This window comes from Euprymna scolopes, chromosome 1 (assembly GCF_053919585.1).
Source record: "Euprymna scolopes isolate OS-2025 chromosome 1, ASM5391958v1, whole genome shotgun sequence".
Taxonomy (NCBI): domain Eukaryota; kingdom Metazoa; phylum Mollusca; class Cephalopoda; order Sepiida; family Sepiolidae; genus Euprymna; species Euprymna scolopes.
In genome coordinates this window covers 147,634,851-147,658,128 of record NC_136482.1, presented here as the reverse complement: position 1 = coordinate 147,658,128, position 23,278 = coordinate 147,634,851, and the positions used below count along the sequence as shown (strand labels likewise).

Genomic DNA, 23,278 nt, shown 5'->3' with positions numbered 1-23,278 from the left:
GGAAAAATCATCAATAAAGTTCAAAACGTACCTTAGATTATTTCTCCCCATCGGGATGATCGGAACTGTTAAGTCACAATGCATAAGTGAGAGAATTTTTGTAGCTTTTTCGTCTGGCGTTCGGCTTATATCTTTTGTCATTTTCCCCTGTGGACACACATCACAATTGGGGAGATCGTCTGAAGGTATTATTTTCATGCCTTCGACTACATTTTGTAATTTTTTTAATATCAGCTGTATTGCAGTGTCCTAGAAATTTATGCCAGGTTTCCAAGTCGTGACAGGCAGTTTTTGAGGAAACTATACTTTTTAAATAATATAGTCGGTCATTTTCTTTAATGTCAATTACAGTTCCATTGGGGTATATCAATTTTGACTTGTTTTGGCCAAATTTTATATTCGCGCCTTGTTTAATTGCAGCCTGCACGGAAAATATGTCTTGCTTAAATGTAGGTATGAACAGAGCATTTTTTAGAATACAGTTACAGATTTTACCTTTATCATTTTTTAGGGATATTTTAGCATCACCTCTTTTCATTTATTTGACTACCGTCGGCAAGTTTGACAAAATGACTTTGTGGATTAAAGTTTGAATCAAAATTAATAAAATCAGATTCCTTGGTGATAACGTGTGCTGTAGCACCACAGTCTACAAGGAGATTTTTTACCGTTTGTGGTATTATCAAAGTTACATGTGAATAGAAATGTATGTTCTTCCTCAAAGTTCTCAACGTTTTTTACAGAGGCCATTTTAGAGTGTTTATATCGACATTGGAAACTTTTGTGGTTGGGTCGTCCACAATTATGGCAGAAAATTTTATTCTTTTTCTTTGGAAAATTACTTTTGGGGAACACGTTGCGGTGAGGTGCGTAATTTGATGGTGTCTGCTTTCGAAAAGCATTTTTGAACTTCATAATATTGCTGGAGTTATTATTGTCCACGAGCATTCGATTAGTCTCTTCATAACTGCGCAATGCCACTTTAAATTTGCTGAAATTTATGGGTTTGTCTTTCTGAGTTATAACAGTTGTAAATGGTTTAAAATCGGCTGGAAGTCCCTTGAGGGTCATTGATATCAGCAAGCTGTCGCTTATTATTTCACCTGAGAGTTTTAAGGCATTGGCGGTTGTTTCTGCCCTTATAACGTAGTCGGTAATAGTTTCATCCTCATTACATTTCAGAGACGTTAGTTCTGTATATAGTGATTTCGGTTTCCCTTTTGATAAATAATGTTCTCTTAATATGTTCAATGCTTTCCGTCCGTCATACAGTGCGTCTCTTATAGTCAAAGATAGACTTCTATCGTCTAAGCATTGAATCATTTCTGCAAAAACTCGCGTTCTTTTCGAGAAATTCGGGGTCGTTAGGATTCTCTGTTGGAGATTGTATCACTTCGTGTAGTTTTCAAATCCTTAGATATCCCAGAAATTTTACCTGCCACAATTCAAATTTAGATTCCGATATTCTGTTTAAAAAAAATTCTTCAAAATCTTTGGATTCGGCATGGAATAACCTGAAAAGGGTTGATATGCCGTAAAACAAAAACACCCAATTAAAATGTGCAGATATTTTTTCAAGCGTAAAAATACACTTGTGGGAGCGAGTGATCTATAGATTTTAGTTTTACTCGTAGTTTAAAATCAATAAATATTTATTATTTTTTCATTACTACCAAGAGTGAAAAAATTTGTTTTAAATAAAGTCAAATAAAAATCGACAATTAAAGGAATCGTTTTCGGCATCGGAATATAGGCACAATTTTTACCGATTCGATACCAATTCCGATACCCTAAAAAGTTATATTTTCCCGATTCCCGATTCAATTCCAAATAATCGTCCCACTACTAGAGCATATGTTATTTTTCAATTCGCCAACAGCGTAATAGATTTTATATCAGGTGTTTTTGAAGGCTTACAATGCAGGAATATACAGTCGCTATGAGTAGATAAATAAATATATGATAAATAATTCAATATTTTTTTTATTTATTTAGCTGAAATCTGTTTTTTTTTTTAAATATAAATAAAACAACCACTTTACAATTGATAGCGTAGAGAGTGATATGTTTCTCCACTGACGATGAGTTATACCCTCGAAAGGACTTATGGAATAAATAGCATCCACAATTGAAAAAAGAAAATTTAGATAAATAAATAAAAAAAATATTGAATTATTTATAGAATTATTTAGTTATTTATATGCTCATAACGACTGTATATTCTTGCATTGTAAGCCTTCAAAAACACTTCTTATCCGTTTAAAAATGCTTCGAGCAAATCACGTCATACTTCTTAGATTTTATATAAGTTTTGTAAAGACAAGTTTTACAAGTATGTTAATGGAAAGAGTACGTACTTCGTGCGACACATATTTTAGGTGTTTAACGACCTGAAACCCATACCATGACACTTTATTCTTCATCAGTTTTTGAATTATAATCAATATATATTAAAACATGCAACACAAATGCAAAACATATAAAATTCTACGTTGTAAAGATACGATTTCCGAAAATGCGCAATCAACAGGGTGAAACGATAAAAATTGTCGCACTAGATCAAACGACATGATTCCATTTTTGTTTGATGAAAACCGGTTTTCTTTGTTGCAGACCATCTACTAGTTGACCGGTTGTGTGCAAATCCTAAGAGCTCTAGGAGTCATCTGAATGTGACAGAATGTTCAACGAACGAGATCGGCGATGTGCCGCTGTACAACTCATGCTTTCTACTGATCCAAGTTATGAAAACAGGACCATTGCCAGCATCCTTAAAATGCAAATCCGGACGGTTCAACGATTGGGGGCATAGCTCAACGAAGTTTCCGGCCATGGTCATGATCTTTGGTGTTGTCTCAATTTATGGCCACATCATGCCACCTCACTTCTTCAAGGCCGGCTTGAAATTCAACACCAAAGTGTACCTGGATGTGCTGACGAGTGTGGTGACCCCCTGGTGCAATTAGGTACCTGCTGACAGACCCTGTGTGTAGCATCAGGACTTGGCACCAGCGTGCAAATCTAAAGAGACTGCTACGACTTTGTATCCTTCTCTCACTGGCTCCCTCCTCCCCGGACCAGAATCTGCCAGACTACTTCGTTTGGTCATACGTTGAGAACATCTCCAACATGACATCCTACGACACCAAAGCCAGCCTGATCGCCGCAATCCGCCGAGTATTCATCGAGCTCCAACTCGCCGTCGCTTGTGGAAAAGGCATACTCCCAGTTCCAGACCCATTCGACTGAATATCTGCATTATTCGAGGTGTGCGCGCGTGAGTGTGGATAAGTGTTTCTCTGTGTGTGTCCGTGCACGTGGATAATCGTGTTTTTTCATGCTTACAGAAAAATACATAGCAACGGAGTCGTTGACGTGAATAGAGAAGTGAGCGAAGAGCAGTAAGCGAAGAGTGAGGAATGCAGAGTGGGGAGCGCTGAGTGAGAAAGAGTAAGTGACTTCCTTTAAGTATTTGCCGATTGACTCCCAGGCGATGTGAGAAAAAAGGTTTAAAAATTAAATCCTTCTTTGAGCATTGATTGTTTGGGAAGTGCATTCATTTGTCACGTGGTATGCTTTCAACTACGTCCGCCGAAAAAACGCATTTTAAGTTTTGTTTCCCGCAGAATTTGCGCGGGCGTATTTTTTTTTTTAAATCTTTGCGGCTCTGAAATTTATCTTTATTTGTTTGTGCGCGTAATTGTTTCTTTATTTATTATTTATTTTTCGAACAAGTGAATGCATTTTTTATGTGTGTTTAACTGCACAAGTTTCGTGCCTGTCAATATTACTTCGTTCGCGTCAGTTCTTGAGTTTCAAGCATTCTATATGTTTTTCTTCTTCCAAAGACAAAACACTACAGAATTAAAACAAAAGCAGGAAGAAAATATAAAAACGCACACTTGTTAGTTCTATACATTTGAAAAAAAAAAACAAAAAAAATTCTATGAATTAGCATACATTTTGCAATATCATATTTAGAAAATTTTCCTAGTATTGATTTTGTATAATTTAAAAAAACACACGCACACACAAATAATACGATTTAAATTTTAAAGTAAACTAGCAAGAAGATCCGACGTTGCCCGAGATTGAATGAGGATGAACGAATGTTCAACAGTTCCAATACTTTTATTGTCATCAAAATCGGTGAAATCGACATTTTCAATCAAACCGATTACTTACTTGTTCTAATCGGGAACCCACTGCGGTGCACCGGGAGGAAGGTTTACATGCTTTCCCGCAGTGACTTAATCAACAATACTTGCACTCTACATTGCACTGTAGAGAATCTACTGAAGATTTTATAAAATTATTTTTTATAAATAACGGCTGGAATTAAAGTTTTAAATGCAAAAGTCAAATATCATGGTTCAGTTGTGCTCTAAACTAAAACATTTATTTCGCCACGCCTATGCCTTATTAAAGAACCATACTGTATTTTATACGCTGGTTCCTTGTGTTTGTGCCGTGAAAAACTTTTAAAATGCACTTGTGATGTTCGGTCGTATAATAGTCAAAATAATCAGTCCAAATGTATTTCCATTTTTGAACTTCATAATATTGCTGGAGTTATTATTGTCCACGAGCATACGATTAGTATCTTCATAAAGCTAAACGTAGATTTCATGAACAAAGCTTCTTTCTTAGAACTGCACACCTGCAGACTCTCGTCCGTTCGCCTGCTTTCCTTCTGACTACAATATGGTCGTCTTCAAGCCCAACGTAAACAAGTTCTTGATAAGCCGTTCTCCTTAAGTAATCCAATTTACCAAATTTACACTTCTAACGATTACTGTGGTATTGTCCTTTTTACTACTGTACACTCTTTAACCCTTATCCTCGAGTGGCCTCTGGGCTTTGATAAGTGGTGATTCCTTTGTAAAAAAATAAAACCAAACAATCGAACTGTTCCTTTTTTATCTTTAATTTTTTTATATTATTAATTTCCGATACTGATCGGAAGCATTCTGATAGAAAACCTGGACAAGAACACCCCCAGACACATAAAGTACATTCATGTAAATTTGTTTGAAAATCGGCTCCCTCGTTTCGGAGTCGGCAGACAGGTACACACATTTATTTCTTTAAACTTTTGTTTAATTAAAAAATGTTTAATTTTATTAATCAACTATCAATTAGAGTTGATGCTGTACCAGCGTTGGTTTTAAACAACGTTTTTTTTTTTTTGGCTAACCTTTTCAAATTTATAAAATAAGCATAGAAGTTATATTAAATATTGACTCACAGGCATAATAAATTTTTTAAAAATGCATAGTTTATTTAGAAAAGATTTGAAAATATACAAACGAAACATAATAGTTATTCTGTTTGTTCATATATTTTGTTTGTAATTGTTTTTTATTTCATAAATATTTTTCAAATGTAAACTACCGTGCAAAGGTAAACGCGTGTATTATTTGTTTTCTTCAGTTGATTTTAAATAAAACAGTGTGCGTACAATTGTTTTATACGGGTAGGGGCCCGAAAAAAAAAAAACACGACTTCGTATTCAACTACCAAGGGCAAATAAATTTATAACACTGAGTGGCACATTTACTCGTCAGTGCCCACGAAAATATCAGCAGCAGACGAAGGATGAATGGCAAGCGATTGTATTAGCAGCAGGAGCAGCGTTTGAACGCGTATGCAAAATTGGCAAGTATGCTCGGACTTGCGTCTGAAGAAAAAGAAAAAAGGGCACCACGCAGTTGGGAAGAAAAAAGTCGACACCGAAGAGGACGGGCGTGTAAAGTGAAGGTGAGAATGGGCTGGCTGCGGCCAGCTTGCGGTCGGAAAAAGAGAAACGCGGCACCAGATTAGATGGAAATGTGGTAGCGAGAGACTTTCAAGCTGGCATCGAGACGGTGAGAGAAAAAGAAAACTGTAATAAGTGACTTATGTCTATAAAGAAAGAAAAGTCGGATTTATTTATTTTTGTTTGTTTGTTCCTTTGCGACGGTGTTGGACGGCGTGGGGGTCCGAAAGAGGTTTCAATTGTAATGAACACGGTTCAAGCGTAATGGTCACGTTACAAAAGGTAAACGATACTGATGCAACAGTCACGTTACACGAGAATCATTTTCTCCGAGAATGGATCACGATAAGATTCGGCGACTTTGATTTTCTTTTGCTGTTCTGGGGCTGTTTGGGATATATTTAGATCAAAGGTGCCATTAATGATGTTCATTACTACATCTACTTCCTGTGGTTTACTGCCGGTGTCACTTTCTGATTTGATTAACATACATTTTATGCAAGAACTTAGAACCTCGTATTATATAGACCATATTTCCGATCCTCTTCTCTAAAATACCATGTTCCCAGAAGGATGCGTTGTTTTTAAATATCTTTTACCTGAGATGTACTGTTTCATTTCTTTCTATAAATGTTCGCCCATGTTTTGTTCGTTTAAGGGGGAAGTTTTTCAAACACAGGTTTATTTTTCGGGCAAACATTATTTTACTTAGCGTTTCGCCTCATCCTATAAACCTGTAAAAACTGATACAGTTTCTTTTAGTTGGAGGGCTGCAAGCTTTTTCAATGTGTCAATAAAACGTTCTCCCTGACCGTTTGATCCAAGATGGTACGGGGTCGTAATCTGTTTTATTTAGAAAATTTCGCAAAATCTTTAAAATTAGTGGACATGAATTGGTTTCCGTTATCACTGATTTAAGAATCGATTTTGTGAAGAATGCATGTTACTATTCCGTATGAACTTCGGTCACTAGCAACTATGATTTTGAGGTTCCAGTTACAGTATGTGAAGACTAAGTCCGACGTTAGAACTTTAATAGTTTTATTGAATGCCTCCTAGCATTCGGGTATCCATTCCCAAACTCTATCTATGTTAAAGCAAAGCATTGAGGTTACCCATGTTTGGAACAAATGCTTGGTAATAATTTACTAATTCCAAGAAACCCTAGAGATATAACATTTTCAGAAGATGCCATTAATATTGTGTCTCGTTCAAGATCTAGCCTCCTGCTGTTATTATCTATATAACCCAGATATTGTATTTCTTTCATTAAGTATTCACTATTCACTTTTTCCTTGTACTATTTCTTAAGATGCTATTCAGGTAAGTGATCGTAAAATCAAGTTCATTTAGCACAGAGTCCTTAATTTGCTAGAAAATTGCAGGCGCGACTTTGACACCAAAAGCAAACCTTTCAAAAATGTATAATCCGCAATGTGTCTATATATACATAGTAATTTAAAACTTTCTTCTTCAACAGAAATTTATAAGGAAATATCACTGAATACAATTTCTGAAAAGAATTTGTTTCCATTTAATTTTGTAAAACATTTTGGAAGTATATAATGATAATCCTTGAATGCTGCATTTAGGCCAGTTGAAAAATGGGCACAAACGCGAATTTCTTTAGATTTTGTTTTACATATACAGTAGATCCTGCCTATTGGCTATATTCAACTTTAGAGGAAATCTCGGCTCGTACCAATCTTTCTAATTTATTTCTTGTTTATTTTTTAATTAGGCGAAAGACACATTGCTTTCGTTCTTAAATACTAGTTGAAAATGTTCTCTTTCAATTCAGATTTGGCTGAAATCTGCTTATATAAGATAAAAAAAGAAACGTCGATAAATGTTTCTTTCGGTTCTTTTTAGCTTTTCCAACTTAATCGTCAGAATTGGACGCAGTCATGATGGCTAGCTACTGTTGGAATCTGAAGAGAGACCTCCCTGCTTTTTCATTGCTCGCCATTCAGTTTACAGTAATCGATGTTTCTATCAGATAATCAATTTATGTTATTAGCAAAACAATTTTTTCTTTAAAAATCATATTTAGAATGATACGTGTTGACAAAAATCAGCTGATAATGCCACAAAAATGTAATCAATTTTGTCACAAGATCTGCCATTTTTTTTTCAAATGCAATAAACACAAAAACCTGACCTGATTGAGAGAAACGGGTGCCATTTTCTGATTTAGCAAAAATACCCTAAATAAGTTGTAGAATTCTATACAATATTCAAAAATTTTTTAAAAATGTTACACAATGTAATTCATATTACGAGTATGTGCTCGTAGATTATTTGAACTTTTCTCATCAAGCGTTATTATTACAACGTTTCTGTCATAGCGTAATTGTTAATGCGTTAATTAATAATTTAGAAAGTTGAATCCATAATACGGACGATGCTAAGAATACAATTACGAGTCACTTAAGACTTCTAATTAGTCATAGCTGATGAAACGAGAGATAGCTACCCACGTAGATTAAAAAAATGCTTCGTTCGAAATTTCATACAGATTTTGAAATTCTAGAGAGAAACTCTTGAATTCGACAAAATATACATGACGAAAGTCGGAGATTGCATCAGCTGAAACGTTTTTTTCTTCTCTCTTTTTCAATTGCATGAATGTTTTTAAACATTTTCTATCACTTAAATTTTAAAAGTTATCAAACAGAAGGAATAAATCATTAATCTGGTCGACAGGAGCAGGATTCGAGTTATGCTATGATTATGGGAAAGTAGAAACTAGAAACGATACGGAAAATATTTCATGAAATCCAATAAATTAATGATACGGAAAATATTTAATGAATTTTTTTATTTTATTTTTTTTATTACATTTTCACCCCAAACAAGGCACATTGCCACTTTGGTGTAGGGGGCTACTATTAGGGGAAACATCTACTGGGGTACGATGTAGTGATTAGGGCAGCGAGATGTTGGTTCACGTTGCACTTGAACTTATGCATGTCAGTACAGTTGGGGAAGCAGTGACCTGGAATGGAATTCCAAAATCTAGCAGTTTTGGGGAAGAAACTACTGGAGTAGAAATATCTTTTACATCTAGGGATCTCTACAGTGTGTGGTGGGATGTTGCAGCTTGTCGGGTATGTCGAGGGTGTTCACGTCGTGGGGGCACAAGTGCTTGCAGTTCATCAGAGCATTCACTATTATAATACTTGTAGAACAGGCAGAGGGATGCAACGTTTCGACGATGGAGCAGAGACTGAAGCTTAGATGCCAGTTTAGGGCCTATCAGATTTGCGACTCTCTTTTGAACCCTGTCAATGAGCGAGAGACTAGTAGCCGATGCACCAGCCCAGATATGACAGCAATACACCATACATTAATTCCAATAAATTAACGATACGGAAAATATTTAATGAATTCCAATAAATTAATGATACGGAAAATATTTCATGAATTCCAATAAATTAATGATACGGAAAATATTTCATGAATTCCAAAAAATTAATGATACGAAAAATGTAGTAAAAAAAAAAAATCGTGCAAACCTTTTACCACTGGCAACGCCCGCTTCAGAGAGTGAAAGAAGAAAGAAGAAGAAGAGAATGGCCACTGCGTTTATTTATAGACTAGAGATCATGGGAAGAGTATGCAAATAACTTTGTTAGTTAGCAACAAAATCTCCGGAATCCCTGGACGGAGGAGCGGCACTGGGCCTTAAGCTTATGAAAAATAAGATGGGTGCACTAATGTTCAGGAGATGGCTGGATGGCTGCGATTAGCATGCAGTTATGTGAAAAGAAGAGCAAATGGAATGGATTGGGAAGAAAAAGTTGATTGCAGAACCATGAAAGTGATGCAGAAGGTTCTAGCTGAGGTGAAAAAAGAAGACCCTGTTAATGGCGCTTGGCACATACCTGAAGTGAGCACAGGAGTCGTGTGGTGTGATGCAAGCAATATTGCAACTGGCGTGGTTGTCGAGATTGGCGGTGTGGTGGCGGAAGATGCAACTTGGCTGAGGAAAAGTGATGACTTTAATCACATTAACATAGCTGAATTAGATGCTGTTCTAAAGGGTGTCAATTTAGCTATCAAATGGAGACTGACAAATATTGAAATAAGAACTGATTCAGCCACTGTACTCAGTTGGGTGAACTCTACTGTGGAGGAGAGTGGCAGAATACGAACAAAGGGTGCTGGAGAAGTGACAATAAAGCGGAGATAAGGGATGCTTAGAGAGTTGATATCTGAATTGAAACTGCAAATAAAAGCAGTGTTTGTGCCTTCTGAAAGAAACAAGGCAGATGCGCTAACACGGATAAAAAAACAGTGGTTTATTGAGAAAGAGGAGGCGCCGATATGCTGTCTTGGAATTGGAGAAATTAAAGAGTTGCATGACATGCATCACATGGGAGTGGAGAGAACATTATATTTGGTGAGACAAGTGGATCCGAATGTAAAACGGGAAGAAATTCAGATGATAGTAAAGAACTGTGTTCGGTGTCAATCGATCGATCCTGCCCCAAATATACATAATCCTGGGGAAATTGGAGTTTTAACGGACTGGACGAGACTAGCTATTGACATAGCACACTACTGAGGGGGAGCGTACTTATCAATAATTAATTGTGGGCCAAGTAGACTGGCGATATGGAAGGAACTGCGAGTGGAAGCCGCATCTGCAGTTGCAACTGAATTAGAAAAGGTGATGCTTGAACGAGGTCTAGTAAGGGAGGTGATAATGGACAACGGCACTGTTTTTCGCTCAGAAATTTTTCAGACGATGCTAAAAAAATGGAAGATTAAAAGTTATTACAGGGCAGCCTACAGACCTGGAGGAAAAGGCATTGTGAAGCGACATCATCGGACCGTGAAAGCAATAGCTGAGAGATGAAGAATATCGCCTGAAGAGGCCACATTTTGGTACAACATGTCCCCTAAGGTCGGGCAAAGAGATGACACAGTACCACATAAAGCAATCTTTAATTACGAATGGAGGCATCCTAGAGACATGTCACCGGAAATTAATGATCAAGGACCAGCCAGAATCCAAATAGGAGAAGAAGTTTGGGTGAAACCGCCTAATGCCCGATGCACAACGCAGTGGGGAAGAGGAGTGATAACAGGAGTGCAATCCCCAAACAACTTAAGTGTCAATGGAATGCCACGACATGTTTTAGATTTAAGGCGTGTGGTCCATTTAGGTGATGAGGATGGTGGTACTGAGCCAGGGAGTGATGAAGATGAACCGGTGCAGATGCAGAGACCGCAAAGAGAACGCAATGCGCCGATCTGGACACGGGATTATGAGATGTGAATGATCTTTAATGATCATGGGGGCGTGTAGTAAAAAAAAAAAAAAAAAAAAATCGTGCAAACCTTTTACCACTGGCAACGCCCGCTTCAGAGAGTGAAAGAAGAAAGAAGAAGAATGGCCACTGCGTCTATTTATAGACTAGAGATCATGGGAAGAGTATGCAAATAACTTTGGACGGTTTTGTCCTATAAAAAGCCTGTATTTGGGAGAGAGGGTGTCTTTTTTGTTTGGCAGAAGCAATTGCTGTCAGAAGTGCATTGGACTGCAGGATTGAAGAGTGAAGATTGAGTTGTGGGGTCATTGTATTTAACCACAGGATTCCAAAAAATTAATGATACGGAAAATATTTAATGAATTCCAATAAATTAATGATACGAAAAATGTTTAATGAATTCTAATAAATGAATGATACAAAAAGGTTTAATGGATTACAACAAATTAATTATACGAAAAATGTTACGTGGATTCCCATAAATTTATGATACCAAAATGTGTAATGAATTTCAATAAATTAACGATACGAAAAATGTTTAATGGATTCCAATAAATTAATGATACAGAAATATTTAATAGATTCCAGTAAATTAATGATACTGAAGATGTTTTGTGAATTCCAATAAATTAACAGTACGAAAAGTGTTTAATGAATTCTAATAAATTAACTATACGGAAAATGTTTAGTGAATTCTAATAAATTAATGCTACGAAAAATTCTAAGATGTATAGATTAACGGCGAACAAACGGATTAACAATATAAGCAAATTAACTAATATTGTAAACGTGTTTTATATTTCATCTTTATTATCAAAGGATTTTCTCAGAAATGAATGAAGAAGTAATTTTTATAAATAAAACTATATAAGATAAAAGATAACAAAATCATCTGATGAAGTTTGTTTTTTTATATAATTCGGACGATTTATTAGAAATCTAACCATATGGATAGAATTGATTATATTTATTGTGGTTTATCATTTTTTAAATATTTGTTACAATATGTATGAAAGGAAAAGAATCACTTCATAGAGAATAAAAACTTCGTATATTTTATAAAGATCAATCATCAAGTTAGTTTATGACAATGTTCAAAATATAGCTTTGATAAATACGCACCGTTTTGGAGTTTTAGAAAGGTAGGCCCCGAAACGGTGCTTATTTTCTCCTGATAACTCGACATTATCTGGAGAAAGAAATGCAATGCCGTACAAGAGATAACAGTCAATAAATTTGAATATATACGTGTCTACAAATTAAGCTATTTCTCCCAAAGAACAATATCTTTTATTGGTCGAGTTTCTGCTACTGTACCAGTATCAGATGCCATTCTTCTAATAATATTCAAAATGTAGCTGTGATCATAGATAAGGAATATATCCATACAAGTTCTTTTCATCCCAAAATGTAAGTGTTTATATTATTAGATAATTTTATTTACACGTCAGCGTATAGCATCTGACGAAACAACCTGTTGGCTCGAATCCCAAATCGTGGTGAATTTTGTTGGAAATTACATTTTCGCTGGCCACAGAAGCAAATGGGGGATATCCAATATGAGAATATTTCTCTGATAAAAGATACGTAACGATCTTTCCATAACCACGATTCCTGAACTCGGGTTTTACATACAACATGCCAAGTCCACCATACATTTGTCCGATGGCATATGCAATGACTTTACCCTCGGGACTAAAAAGGCACACTGTCGGATAGGATGTAATGAGGAATTGCAAACATTTGATTTCGTTCTCTTGATTTTTAGGATCAGCAAGCTCATAGTTTGCATGCACTAATTTGGCTAGATCCGGAGTGAGAGTAGACACAGTGACATCTTCAGGGATTTTTCTGTTTGAAAATAAGAAAAGGAAAGAGTATGAACACATGTGAAAAGTAAAGTAGAAATAAAAACAGATCTGTCAAATTAAATCTTTCAAGATAATTGTTTTATAGAAACATGTAATTATTAGAAATTTTAAAAGTTACAAAATCTCAGAGAAAACAAGAATACGGTTTAAATTTAGAAAAAAAAAAAAAAACACTGGTGGGAGCTTTTACAGAGTTTCCATAAATGTCACATCAAATGCACTACATTTTATAATGCAATGTGCAAGGAAGTTATTTCATTATTTATGTTGGCATACAAACTTTTCTTTGCAATTCAGAGTGAATTTCTTTTAAGAAATTATAAATATTAGATGTTAAACAACAACAAAAAAAATTATAAAGACGCTTTTCATCTTATATTATAAACACTACCAGGGAGACCCGACGTTGCCCGGGATTGGATGATGAGTTTCTGAGATTATTTTATATATAACGGCTTGCATTAAAGTTTAAAATGGGAAAATCAAGTATCATACTTTAATTGTGCTCTAAGCATAAACATTCATTTCGAATGCGCCCTGTCATAACCAAGAACCTACTTTTGATTTATATGCATGGATTTTCTGCTTGTGCGGTGATAAAGGTTTGGATTTAAGTTTAAAATGAAAAAGTCAAGTATCATGGTGCATTTGTACTTTAAACAGAACCATTCGTTTCGTACGCGCCACTATCTTATTAAAGAACCTACTCTTGATCTTATAGATCATCTTTTCGACTTGAGTAATAGAAAAATTTCTCAAGACACTTGTGATGTTAGGCTGTGTAAGGTGTTAACTTTTGTCAAACTCGCCTGTTCCTTCTTTCGTCATATTATTTCGATTATTGATACTTGTCGAAGACATTCCAATACAAAACCTATCTAAGAACACTGACAAGCACATAAAGTACCTTTGTGTAAAATTTCATAAAAATCGACTCGGACGTTTTGTTATGAAATAGGTAAAACAGAATAAATCATTTATCTATCGATCTAGCTATCTGTACATTTCGATCTATCTATCTATCTATCTATCTATCTATCTATCTAACTGGAGAGGTAGACAAGAGGTGGATATGATGAATATGTATAAAACTTGTCAAAATATAACAAAGCTAGATCATAGACAAGTTTACCGGAGGGTCTGGTCAGCTGATCGGATCTACGTGTGAGTCACGTGATCAGGTTAGCTGGAGATCAGAGGAGTTGGAACTTGGAATTGAAGCAGAGCGGTTGAGCTTTACGGTTTTCTCTCCCCTCCCTCTTGGGAGGGAGTGACGTGTCACTCAATGTAGACTGTTAAGACCACAAGCAAAGAAACTCACTTTCCATTTTTATCTGCGCGATATCCTGGAAAGTGAAATAAAAACTAATATGAAAACCAATCATCGTCTTGGAGTCAATGTGTTTCGTCCAAAAGGTTCCAGCCCCTCTAAGAACAAGATGAGGTCAGGATGGACCAGGTTCAGTGAGCAGAGAAGATTTCGAAGATACACATATGACCCACACACGCACGCATATGAACATTAGACGACTATGAAGCGTAAAATGGATTCAGAAAGTGATTAACCACTAATAGACATTTAGTAACACATTTAGGACACGTGACAAACACAAAATCTATACACCCGTTTACATAGGTGCTGTTCATATTAGATAACGTAACAGTTTTCGAGTCCATAGGAAACTCTCTCTCTCTCTCTCTCTCTCTCTCTCTCTCACACACACACACACACACGCGCGCGCGCTCGCAGGAAAAGTTTCCTTTTATATAATAGTAGAGATAGTGGTCGATGCAAAAATAATGTCGTTTTTTGACGTTCAACTTCAACTCAAAAACGACGTTATTTTTACACCAACCTAATATTTCTTCTAGAAATATTGTAAACGCTAGATCTTCCTAAGAATACTTTAAAATATGATAATTCTTTAACAGTATCAACCAAAGAAAATATTTACTAAACAGAAAATTGTCTCATATTTTAAGTATACTTATCTTTTTGAGTAATTTAATTATTCAATTTAATTTTACATTCAGTTACAATTCTAAGATGATTACTTACCTCGGTTTACTTTTCTCCTTGTTCAATGCAAGCATTTGGTATACCGCCTTTCGATACGATAAATGTTGAGATCTTTTATCTGCAAACTCTTCTAAAATGTGCCCAAATTTCACTGGAAATGCTTGAAAAAGTGAAAATCAATGATTTAATATAGAAAAAAAAAAAGCTAAAATAGATTAAGTGTGTTTTTTGTTTATATTAAACTTTGATGAAATTGGATGTTTTCACTGAACCCACAAATATTATTGGATAGTTTTTTAGAGATGTAAATGTTAAATATTTTATATAAAAAAAAAAGTAAAAATAAAAATTCTCTTTTCAATAATACAGTTTATAATTCGTTAATGATAATAAATAATAATTGCATATAGCAGAGGGGAAATATTTCTGAACGTAAACTGCTGTCATGTAAGATACCTCTTAATAGTTGTGCTGAATCGTGAAAAGTATGCTCGCTAATATTTGGGTCCGCAGGGAAGCTTTGACATATACGCAGGAAATGGAAGTCATGGAATCAGCCTTTGCTCTCAGATTGCATGTCCTGTTGTTGCTGGAAACAGATGAGACATCACAAGGATCGACGAGAGAGGAGGCAAGAGATGTAGAGTTTTGTTTGTTGGTTGGTTGGTTGGTTGGTGGATTTTGTTTTACAGCATCCAGTAATTTTGAAGAAAAAGTTTTTAATAGAATATATTTTTTTAAGTTGGTTTCTATTAAATCCATAGTTGGGACCCTACCAGGCACTACCACTCCGGGTCAGAGTGGATCTGGGAGCAATGGCAATTAAGGGGTGGCTCCACACTCTCCAAAGCCTCACCATCGGATATAGCTTAAAGTTATATACAGGACTGAGATGTAAAGAGTTCGCTGGTTGAACAGCAAGCGTAAATAACACTGATCAACAACAAATTTGTTATCTGCGTTTTTTTTTTCAACTGATCTAGAGTGAATCTAATGTGCTGAATCTAGAAATCACATTGGTTTTTCTCAGTCAGATCAAGTTTTGGAGATATGGCCACATGTCGTTTTTTTACGTTTTTGTTCACATGTACGCATATGTGGAGCATTTTAGAAGAAGTTGGTGGGTGTAAAACGCCGTGTGGAATACAATTTTCTTTACTTATGGACTGGGTTTACTTTTAAAAGTGCTCGATCTTCTGTCTTTAATTTAATTTATTTTTTTATTTTTCTTTAATTTTAATATGTTGCATGTGAATTCTGGCAATCCTGTTTGTTTATTATCATTAATGCTTTTGCTTTTTGTGTCTATTCTAATCTTCTGTGTATTTTTGTTTTGCAGGTGAATGAGATGATTTCGTTGAGAAGATCGTGTAGAAATAACGTCAATGAGTTCTGCTATATATGTGGAAACTATACCATTGCTCCTAATAGGAAACCAGTTACAAGTTTCATAAGGTGTACTTACCATGCTTATTTTGATATTAAACTTGGTTACCAGGATAAAGTTTGGGCGCCACGCGTGGTGTACAAGGTATGCGCCAACACTCTTCATGGGTGGACCAATGGCAAGAGGAGTCTGAACTTTGGAATTTCCATGGTTTGGAGGAAGCCGACAAACCATGTCACTTACTGCTTTTCTCCGCTGTTGATTTGACTGGGATCAACAAAAAGAACCGGGGCAGCCTCAAGTATCCTGATCTTCAATCAGCACGTTGTCGTATAGTTCATTGTGATGAGATTCCAGTACCTATATTCAGACAACTTCCGGACATTGTTGCCAAAGATACCTCCAGTTTTAAAAGACATGATGATGAAGAAGAAGAAGAAGAAGAAGAAGAAGAAGAAGAAGAAGAAGAAGAAGAAGAAGAAGAAGAGTAGTAGTTTCTGAAGAGGAGTTGAATGATCTAGGTTGCTTGTCAAAGAACTCTGCCAACTGTTGGCATCCAGACTGAAGGAAAAAAATCTCCTGTCTGACAGTGCTAGCATCACTTTCTTCCGCAACAGCCATAAAGAATACCTCTCCTATTTCTCTGAAGAAAAGGACTTTATGTTCTGGGCAGATATTGCATAGCTTCTGCTGAAGCCTGGGGTACCACAGTACGAACCCAAAGATTGGAGACTTCATTTCCAGTAGCAAGCGATCACTGAAATGTGTTCTGTTACACAACGGCAATAAGTTTGCCTCTGTACCCACTTGATTGAAAGAGAAGTATGAAGCGGTGAAGTATGTGCGGTAGAAAATTGGCTATGATAAGCAGAAGTGGTTTATTAGTGTTGACCTGAAGATCGTGAACTTTTTGTTGGGACAAGAGTCTGGCTTCTCCAAGTATCCATGTTTTCTGTGCATGTGGGATAGCAGGGATCGTGCTCGGCATTACACGAAGAAGAACTCGCCTGTGCGGAAGGAACTGGTGCCTTGCAAAGAAATGAACGTCATCAACGAAGCGTTTGGTCTAGGAATCACTACTAAACGTACTGTACAATGGTGATTAAAGGAATTCCGTGGCGGCGACGAGAGTTTTGACGATAATGATCATAGTGATCGGCCATCAGATGTCGGCAACGATCAATAAGGAGCCTTAGTCGAAGCCAATCAACGCACAACTCTTCGAGAACTTGCGTCTAAATTAGACGTAATGTATACGACGATTTCCAGACACTTGAGAGAGACTGGAAAGAAAAAACACTTGATAAATGGGTGTCTCATGAATTGAATGACAACCAAAATAACGCTGTTATGAAATGTCATCTTCCCTTCTTTTACCCAACAAGAGAGACCCGTTTCTTGACCGGGTTGTGACTTGCGATGATTAGACACTCCACGACACTTCCTGAAGCCAAAATTGCAACAAAAAGAAGAAAGAAGGTTATGCTGACTGCTTGATTTTCTGCGACTGGTTTCATCCATAACAGATATATGAATGCAAGCGAACCCAATACGGTGGAAAAAGTACTCCCAACAAATCGATGAAATGCATCAGAAACTTCAACAACAACACCCAGCATTAGTCAACAGAAAAGGTCCAATCCTTCTCCACGACAATGCCCGACAGCACGTTGCTAAACCGAACCTGCAAAGTTGAACGAATTGGACTCCGAATCTCTACTTCGTCCGCCATAGTCTACAGATCTCTCACCTTCCGATTACCACATTTTCAAGCATTTCGACAACTTTTTGCGTGAGAAATGCTTCAAAGACCTAAGCGATATCGCATTCAGCGACTTCATCGCCACCAGAACGCAAGATTTGTACCTTACTGGCATAAATATATTTGTCATGCGTTGGTAAAATGTGTTGATTCTGATGGTTTTATTTCAATCAATAAAAGCCGAGATGTGTTCAGCTAAAAGCTAAAGCCGAGATGTGTTCAGTTTAATTTAAAAGTTTAAACCGCAAGAACTTTCTTGTCAATCTGATATTAAATATGCTATTAGCCGAGTCTTTATGTGAAGTAGTTGTGACCTCACAAAAGTCCAACTAAAAATAAGTGTAAGGTTCCATTCCATGCGAGACATGCTTTTACATATTATACAACTGCTGATATAGTAGTCATCCAAATTACACAGATAACAGAAAGAGAGATGATATGTCGTTCTTATTCCTAGTAAGTTAACAATGCCAACAACTGGGTGCATTATAATGACCTGGTATATCTACGCCTGGTTAATAAACAAAGAAGTAGTACAAGCCGGGCGATAGACTGGGCCTATCTACTCCTTAAGTTGGTTGGTTGATTTTGTTTTACGGCATATCAACCCTTTTCAGTGATTTTGAAGAAAAATGTTTTTAATAGAATATATTTGCTTTTTTTTTCAAATCGGATATACTTAAGGTCATATCCCGGACCACTCCTTAAATAATGGTTGGTTTGGGGTAATTCTGCGACTGGGTACTAGACCAAGTATTTCTACGACCTCTCCTTGTTAAAGATCGTTAAGTATCTATTCAAAATATTTTTCGTGTAAATTTCCAAAAAAAAATGTTGATAGCATCTCCTCTCATATATGTAAATATACGTATGTTTAAGAGAATATTCCCTAAAACTTTTGCTAAGATGTTCCATAATTCTGAAGCTACTTTCAGAGAGTTCAAAATCGGCTTCAAAACCTAGTAGGTGATGTCCTTTTCTCTTCCTTCAATCTCTTCTCCACAGAAGAGACCTCGTGAGTCTGTCTCTGCTCTATCGCTATTTTAATTGCAAGTGCTCAACTGAACTCCGATCTTTGGTCTCCCCTTGCCAAACTTTTACAAAACACGTATGGTTAGCTGCAACCAATATATATATATATATATATATATATATATATATATATATATATATATATATATATATATATATTTAAAGTGATGGTTGTGTAGTTCCAACGAGAGAAAAAATGTATATTTAAAAGAGTGTAGCCATCAACAATTGTGGGTTTTTTTAAAGGTTTTCATCATATTTTTATTTTAAAATATTTTTATAACGCGTTTCGAGCTTAGGGTGTGCTCTCTTCAGATATTTTCGTAAAAAGTTTTTCTTTAAAATGGGAGTTTGTGGATATGCCTCCGCTGATATTAAATATGTTTTTCATAGTGGTGCGATGCGTGTGTTCAGTGTTTAGACGTTCTGTCTCCAACTTTAAGTGTTTCACTGTGAGCGGTCAAAGTTAGTTTCAAAGAGTGTTTTTTAGTCCATATGGTGAAGGTTTTTATGGCTTCTTTAGGGTTCTTTTTTAAAGACTTTCTTTCCCCATGTATAGCATACACTCACACACAATCCCATACGCATACATATATATTCATGTACATGTACACATGCACACGCACACAGGCACACACACATACACACACGTACATACATAGAAATATATGTAGGAGCATACATATATACACATATACATACCCACCTACACACTCACACACGCACTCGCATACATCCACCGCTAACAATTATTTTTATTTTTTTATTTTTTATTTTATATACATATATATATATATATATATATATATATACACTTTTTTTTTTTCCTACCAAAACACGCATGTATATATGCGCTTAATCATTCAGACATATGTACACGCACCCACACACACACACAAGTAAGATGGAGAATAATAGGTAGAAGATATATATACACACACATACACGCACATACACACATATATGTACACACATATATATATGTGCACATACACTCACAAACATCCACATACTATGTAGGCACATACACATACACACACACATGCACACACACAGACATATGCAGGGGCTCACACATACGCGTATATCCATATTCACACGAACACATTTACCCACTCATACATGTGCATACATATGTATATATACATACATACACACATACATACGGATGTGTATACACTCATCCACCCATATATATATATATATGGGCACATGCATTCACAATCCCACACACACATACATATTCATACATCCCACCTTATGTATATATTGGTTGGAGTTTCCTTTCCAATCCATGCACATATGCATATATGGATTCGGTCACCCAAACATAAGTGCACGTATATATACAAACAAGATGTAGCATAGATAACAGATGATATATAATTATACACACACGCATACACAATCATATGTGTACACCCACGCACATACACATATACACACGCACACACGCGCGCACACACACATACATACGTTTAATTTCTAGTTGTTTGTTTAGTTAAGAGAAATGGTACTGTACTGGGTATGGGCGCGCGCACCCGCGAAAGTGTGCGTGTGCCTTATTGTGCTTTTTTGTTGTTTCGTGTGTGAGGGTGCACACCTACCCAAGCATGCATGCGTGTAAGTGTATTTTGTGTTTTGCCTATTTATGTGTATAATTATGGAGAGACGTTTAAGGCGGGGTTAAACTTTGTTATGAAATTTTTTTCTTGAGTTAGCAAGTAGAAGTAGTTGTCAGTTTGGAAGATGGGCACTATCTCGAATCTGCCTCCACTGCATGCGTGTATATGTTGTGATACATGTAGGTGTCTATTTTCCGCGATTTTGATGTTGGATCGGTGTAGGGCTACTCTATTACTAAGGTTTTTTGTAGCGCCTATGTAGGATTTATCGCATGCTGGACATTTTATTACATAGATTACGTTTTTTGAGGTGCAATCTAGTTTTTTTTTAATTTTGAATGTTTGTATGGGGTTCGCAAATGTGTATGTGTTTCCCTCTAATATTATGTTGCAGACTCCACATCGTTGTTTGTTGCATTTTGTGACTCCTTTTGTTGCGTCTTGATTGAGTTTGGATGAGGTAAGAATGCGTTTTAGGTTTTTGGGTTGGCGTTTGCTTTTTATTATTTTTGTTGTTTTAAGGAAATTGTTTAGTTTGCTGTTTTGGTTAAGTAGGACGAGGTTTTTCGTTATCTCTGTGAAAAGTTCAGGGTTGTTTGTGTTGTGTGTGGAGACGTATGTTAGGATTTGTTCTTTGTTTTGTTCTTTAGGGGTTCTCAAATCTTCTACTGGTATATTTATCGCAAGTTGGATCCCTTTGTCTATAAGTTGTGATGGGTATTTTCTTTTTCTTAAATTTATTCGTAGTTCCTTGAGTCGGATTTTTCGAAGGTTATTGTCCGTGATTATGGTGCAGATTCTACGTGCTAGGGTGTAGGGAATTGATTTTATGCAGCTTTTGGGGTGGTGACTTTTAAAGTGTAGGTATTGTTGGGTGTCTGTAGGTTTGCGGTAAATGTCTGTGATAATGTTATTGTCTTTAATCTTTATCAGTATGTCTAGGAAAGGTAATTCTGTAGAGCTTTGTTCTATGGTGAATTTAATTTTTGGGTGTAGGTTCTGGAGTATGGTGTGTAAGTCTGTGATATGTACATGAATATATATGTATGCGTATGGGATTGTGTGTGAGTGTATGCTATACATGGGGAAAGAAAGTCTTTAAAAAAGAACCCTAAAGAAGCCATAAAAACCTTCACCATATGGACTAAAAAACACTCTTTGAAACTAACTTTGACCGCTCACAGTGAAACACTTAAAGTTGGAGACAGAACGTCTAAACACTGAACACACGCATCGCACCACTATGAAAAACATATTTAATATCAGCGGAGGCATATCCACAAACTCCCATTTTAAAGAAAAACTTTTTACGAAAATATCTGAAGAGAGCACACCCTAAGCTCGAAACGCGTTATAAAAATATTTTAAAATAAAAATATGATGAAAACCTTTAAAAAAAACCCACAATTGTTGATGGCTACACTCTTTTAAATAAATATATATATATATATATATATATATATATATATATATATATATATATTCCTCTCTATCTGTGCCTAAATCTAAATGCAGATTCCATGAACAAAGCTTCTTTCTCAGGACTGCTCGCTTTTGGAATTCTGTTCCGCTGGCCTGCTTCCCGGTTGAATACAACATGGTAACCTTTGAATCCAATGTAAACAAGTTCTTGCTTAGCCGTCCCAATAAATAATCAAATTCTACCCAATTTAGACCATTAACGATGACTATACTATCACCTTGCATTCATTAACCCTTATCCTCGAGTGGCTTTCGGGCCTTGATAAGTAGTGACTCTCAAGTAAAAAAAAAAGAGGAAAACGCTTGCGTTACATTGGAATTAGTAATTTTTACAAGCATGCTCTGAGGCGACTTTACTTTATCTAGAGTTTGAAGCACTACGACAAACGCCGGTTATATGCTACGAGTGGGTGTAAGAGGTTATGAGTTGGTACTGTCTAGTTGTTGAAAAAACGAGAAATAACCAGTAGTTTTGTGGCACTAAATCTCAGTGCCACGGATGTTAACACATGGCCGGGTTGTGATTTGACCATAAGCGCAGAGATACACAGAAATGCAGCTCAGAATCCCCTTTCCTTTATCGGCCTCTTTTTCGTCCGGACAACATGGGGTAAGAACTCATATTTCTGTCTCTGTCTGTTTCACACAGAAAGAGGACTATGCCAACACCGAGGAATAAAGCACCGAGGTCCCGACTAGTTATCGTCAAGACTGACGGACTGCATGATGATGATGATGATGATGATGATGATGATGATGATGATGATGATGATGATGATATAACAGATGACGTCTACTTACCTGTGAATATTACATTTGTTTGAATAAGCTCAGGTGTTTCAAGTAATTCTTTTAATTTTTCTTCGTCCAAAGAAAAAACATAGCAGTATTGCATTTTATTATGCTAAAGAATTAGAAGAAAAAAACACGCGTTGATTAAAATTATCTTTTAATTCTGAAAAAAAAAAGAAGAAAAACATTTATCTGATAAAACTAAATCATAGCATCAAAAGTGTTATTTCATTGTCAAGCCCTTTCTGGGATCTTCAAAAGAAAAGTAGA

At 36.1% G+C, this 23,278-nt stretch overlaps 2 protein-coding genes across 3 annotated transcripts in view; one reads left to right on the top strand and one right to left on the bottom strand.

The window, feature by feature from the left end:
• The window catches only part of LOC145276566 (uncharacterized), a 51,027-nt gene that overhangs the window by 9,629 nt on the left and 18,120 nt on the right, over positions 1-23,278 (top strand). Inside the window, exon 2 of one of the 2 annotated variants that reach the window (XM_080127763.1) lies at positions 16,268-18,284. The exons of the other annotated variant lie outside the window; for it this stretch is intronic. Within the exon in view, the coding sequence (XP_079983889.1) occupies positions 16,462-16,806 (345 nt within the window). The 5' untranslated portion in view covers positions 16,268-16,461 and the 3' untranslated portion in view covers positions 16,807-18,284. Of the gene's footprint in view, positions 1-16,267; positions 18,285-23,278 lie in introns of those variants that run through there. 2 annotated transcript variants of the gene reach the window in all.
• LOC145281926 (glycine N-acyltransferase-like) overlaps positions 11,765-23,278 on the bottom strand; it is a 28,891-nt gene continuing 17,377 nt past the window's right edge. Inside the window, exons 3-5 of the mRNA XM_080132225.1 lie at positions 23,018-23,120; positions 14,968-15,088; positions 11,765-12,888 (exon numbers count right to left, since the gene is read on the bottom strand). Coding sequence (XP_079988351.1) covers positions 12,474-12,888; positions 14,968-15,088; positions 23,018-23,120 — 639 coding nt within the window. The 3' untranslated portion in view covers positions 11,765-12,473. The remainder of the gene's footprint in view (positions 12,889-14,967; positions 15,089-23,017; positions 23,121-23,278) is intronic.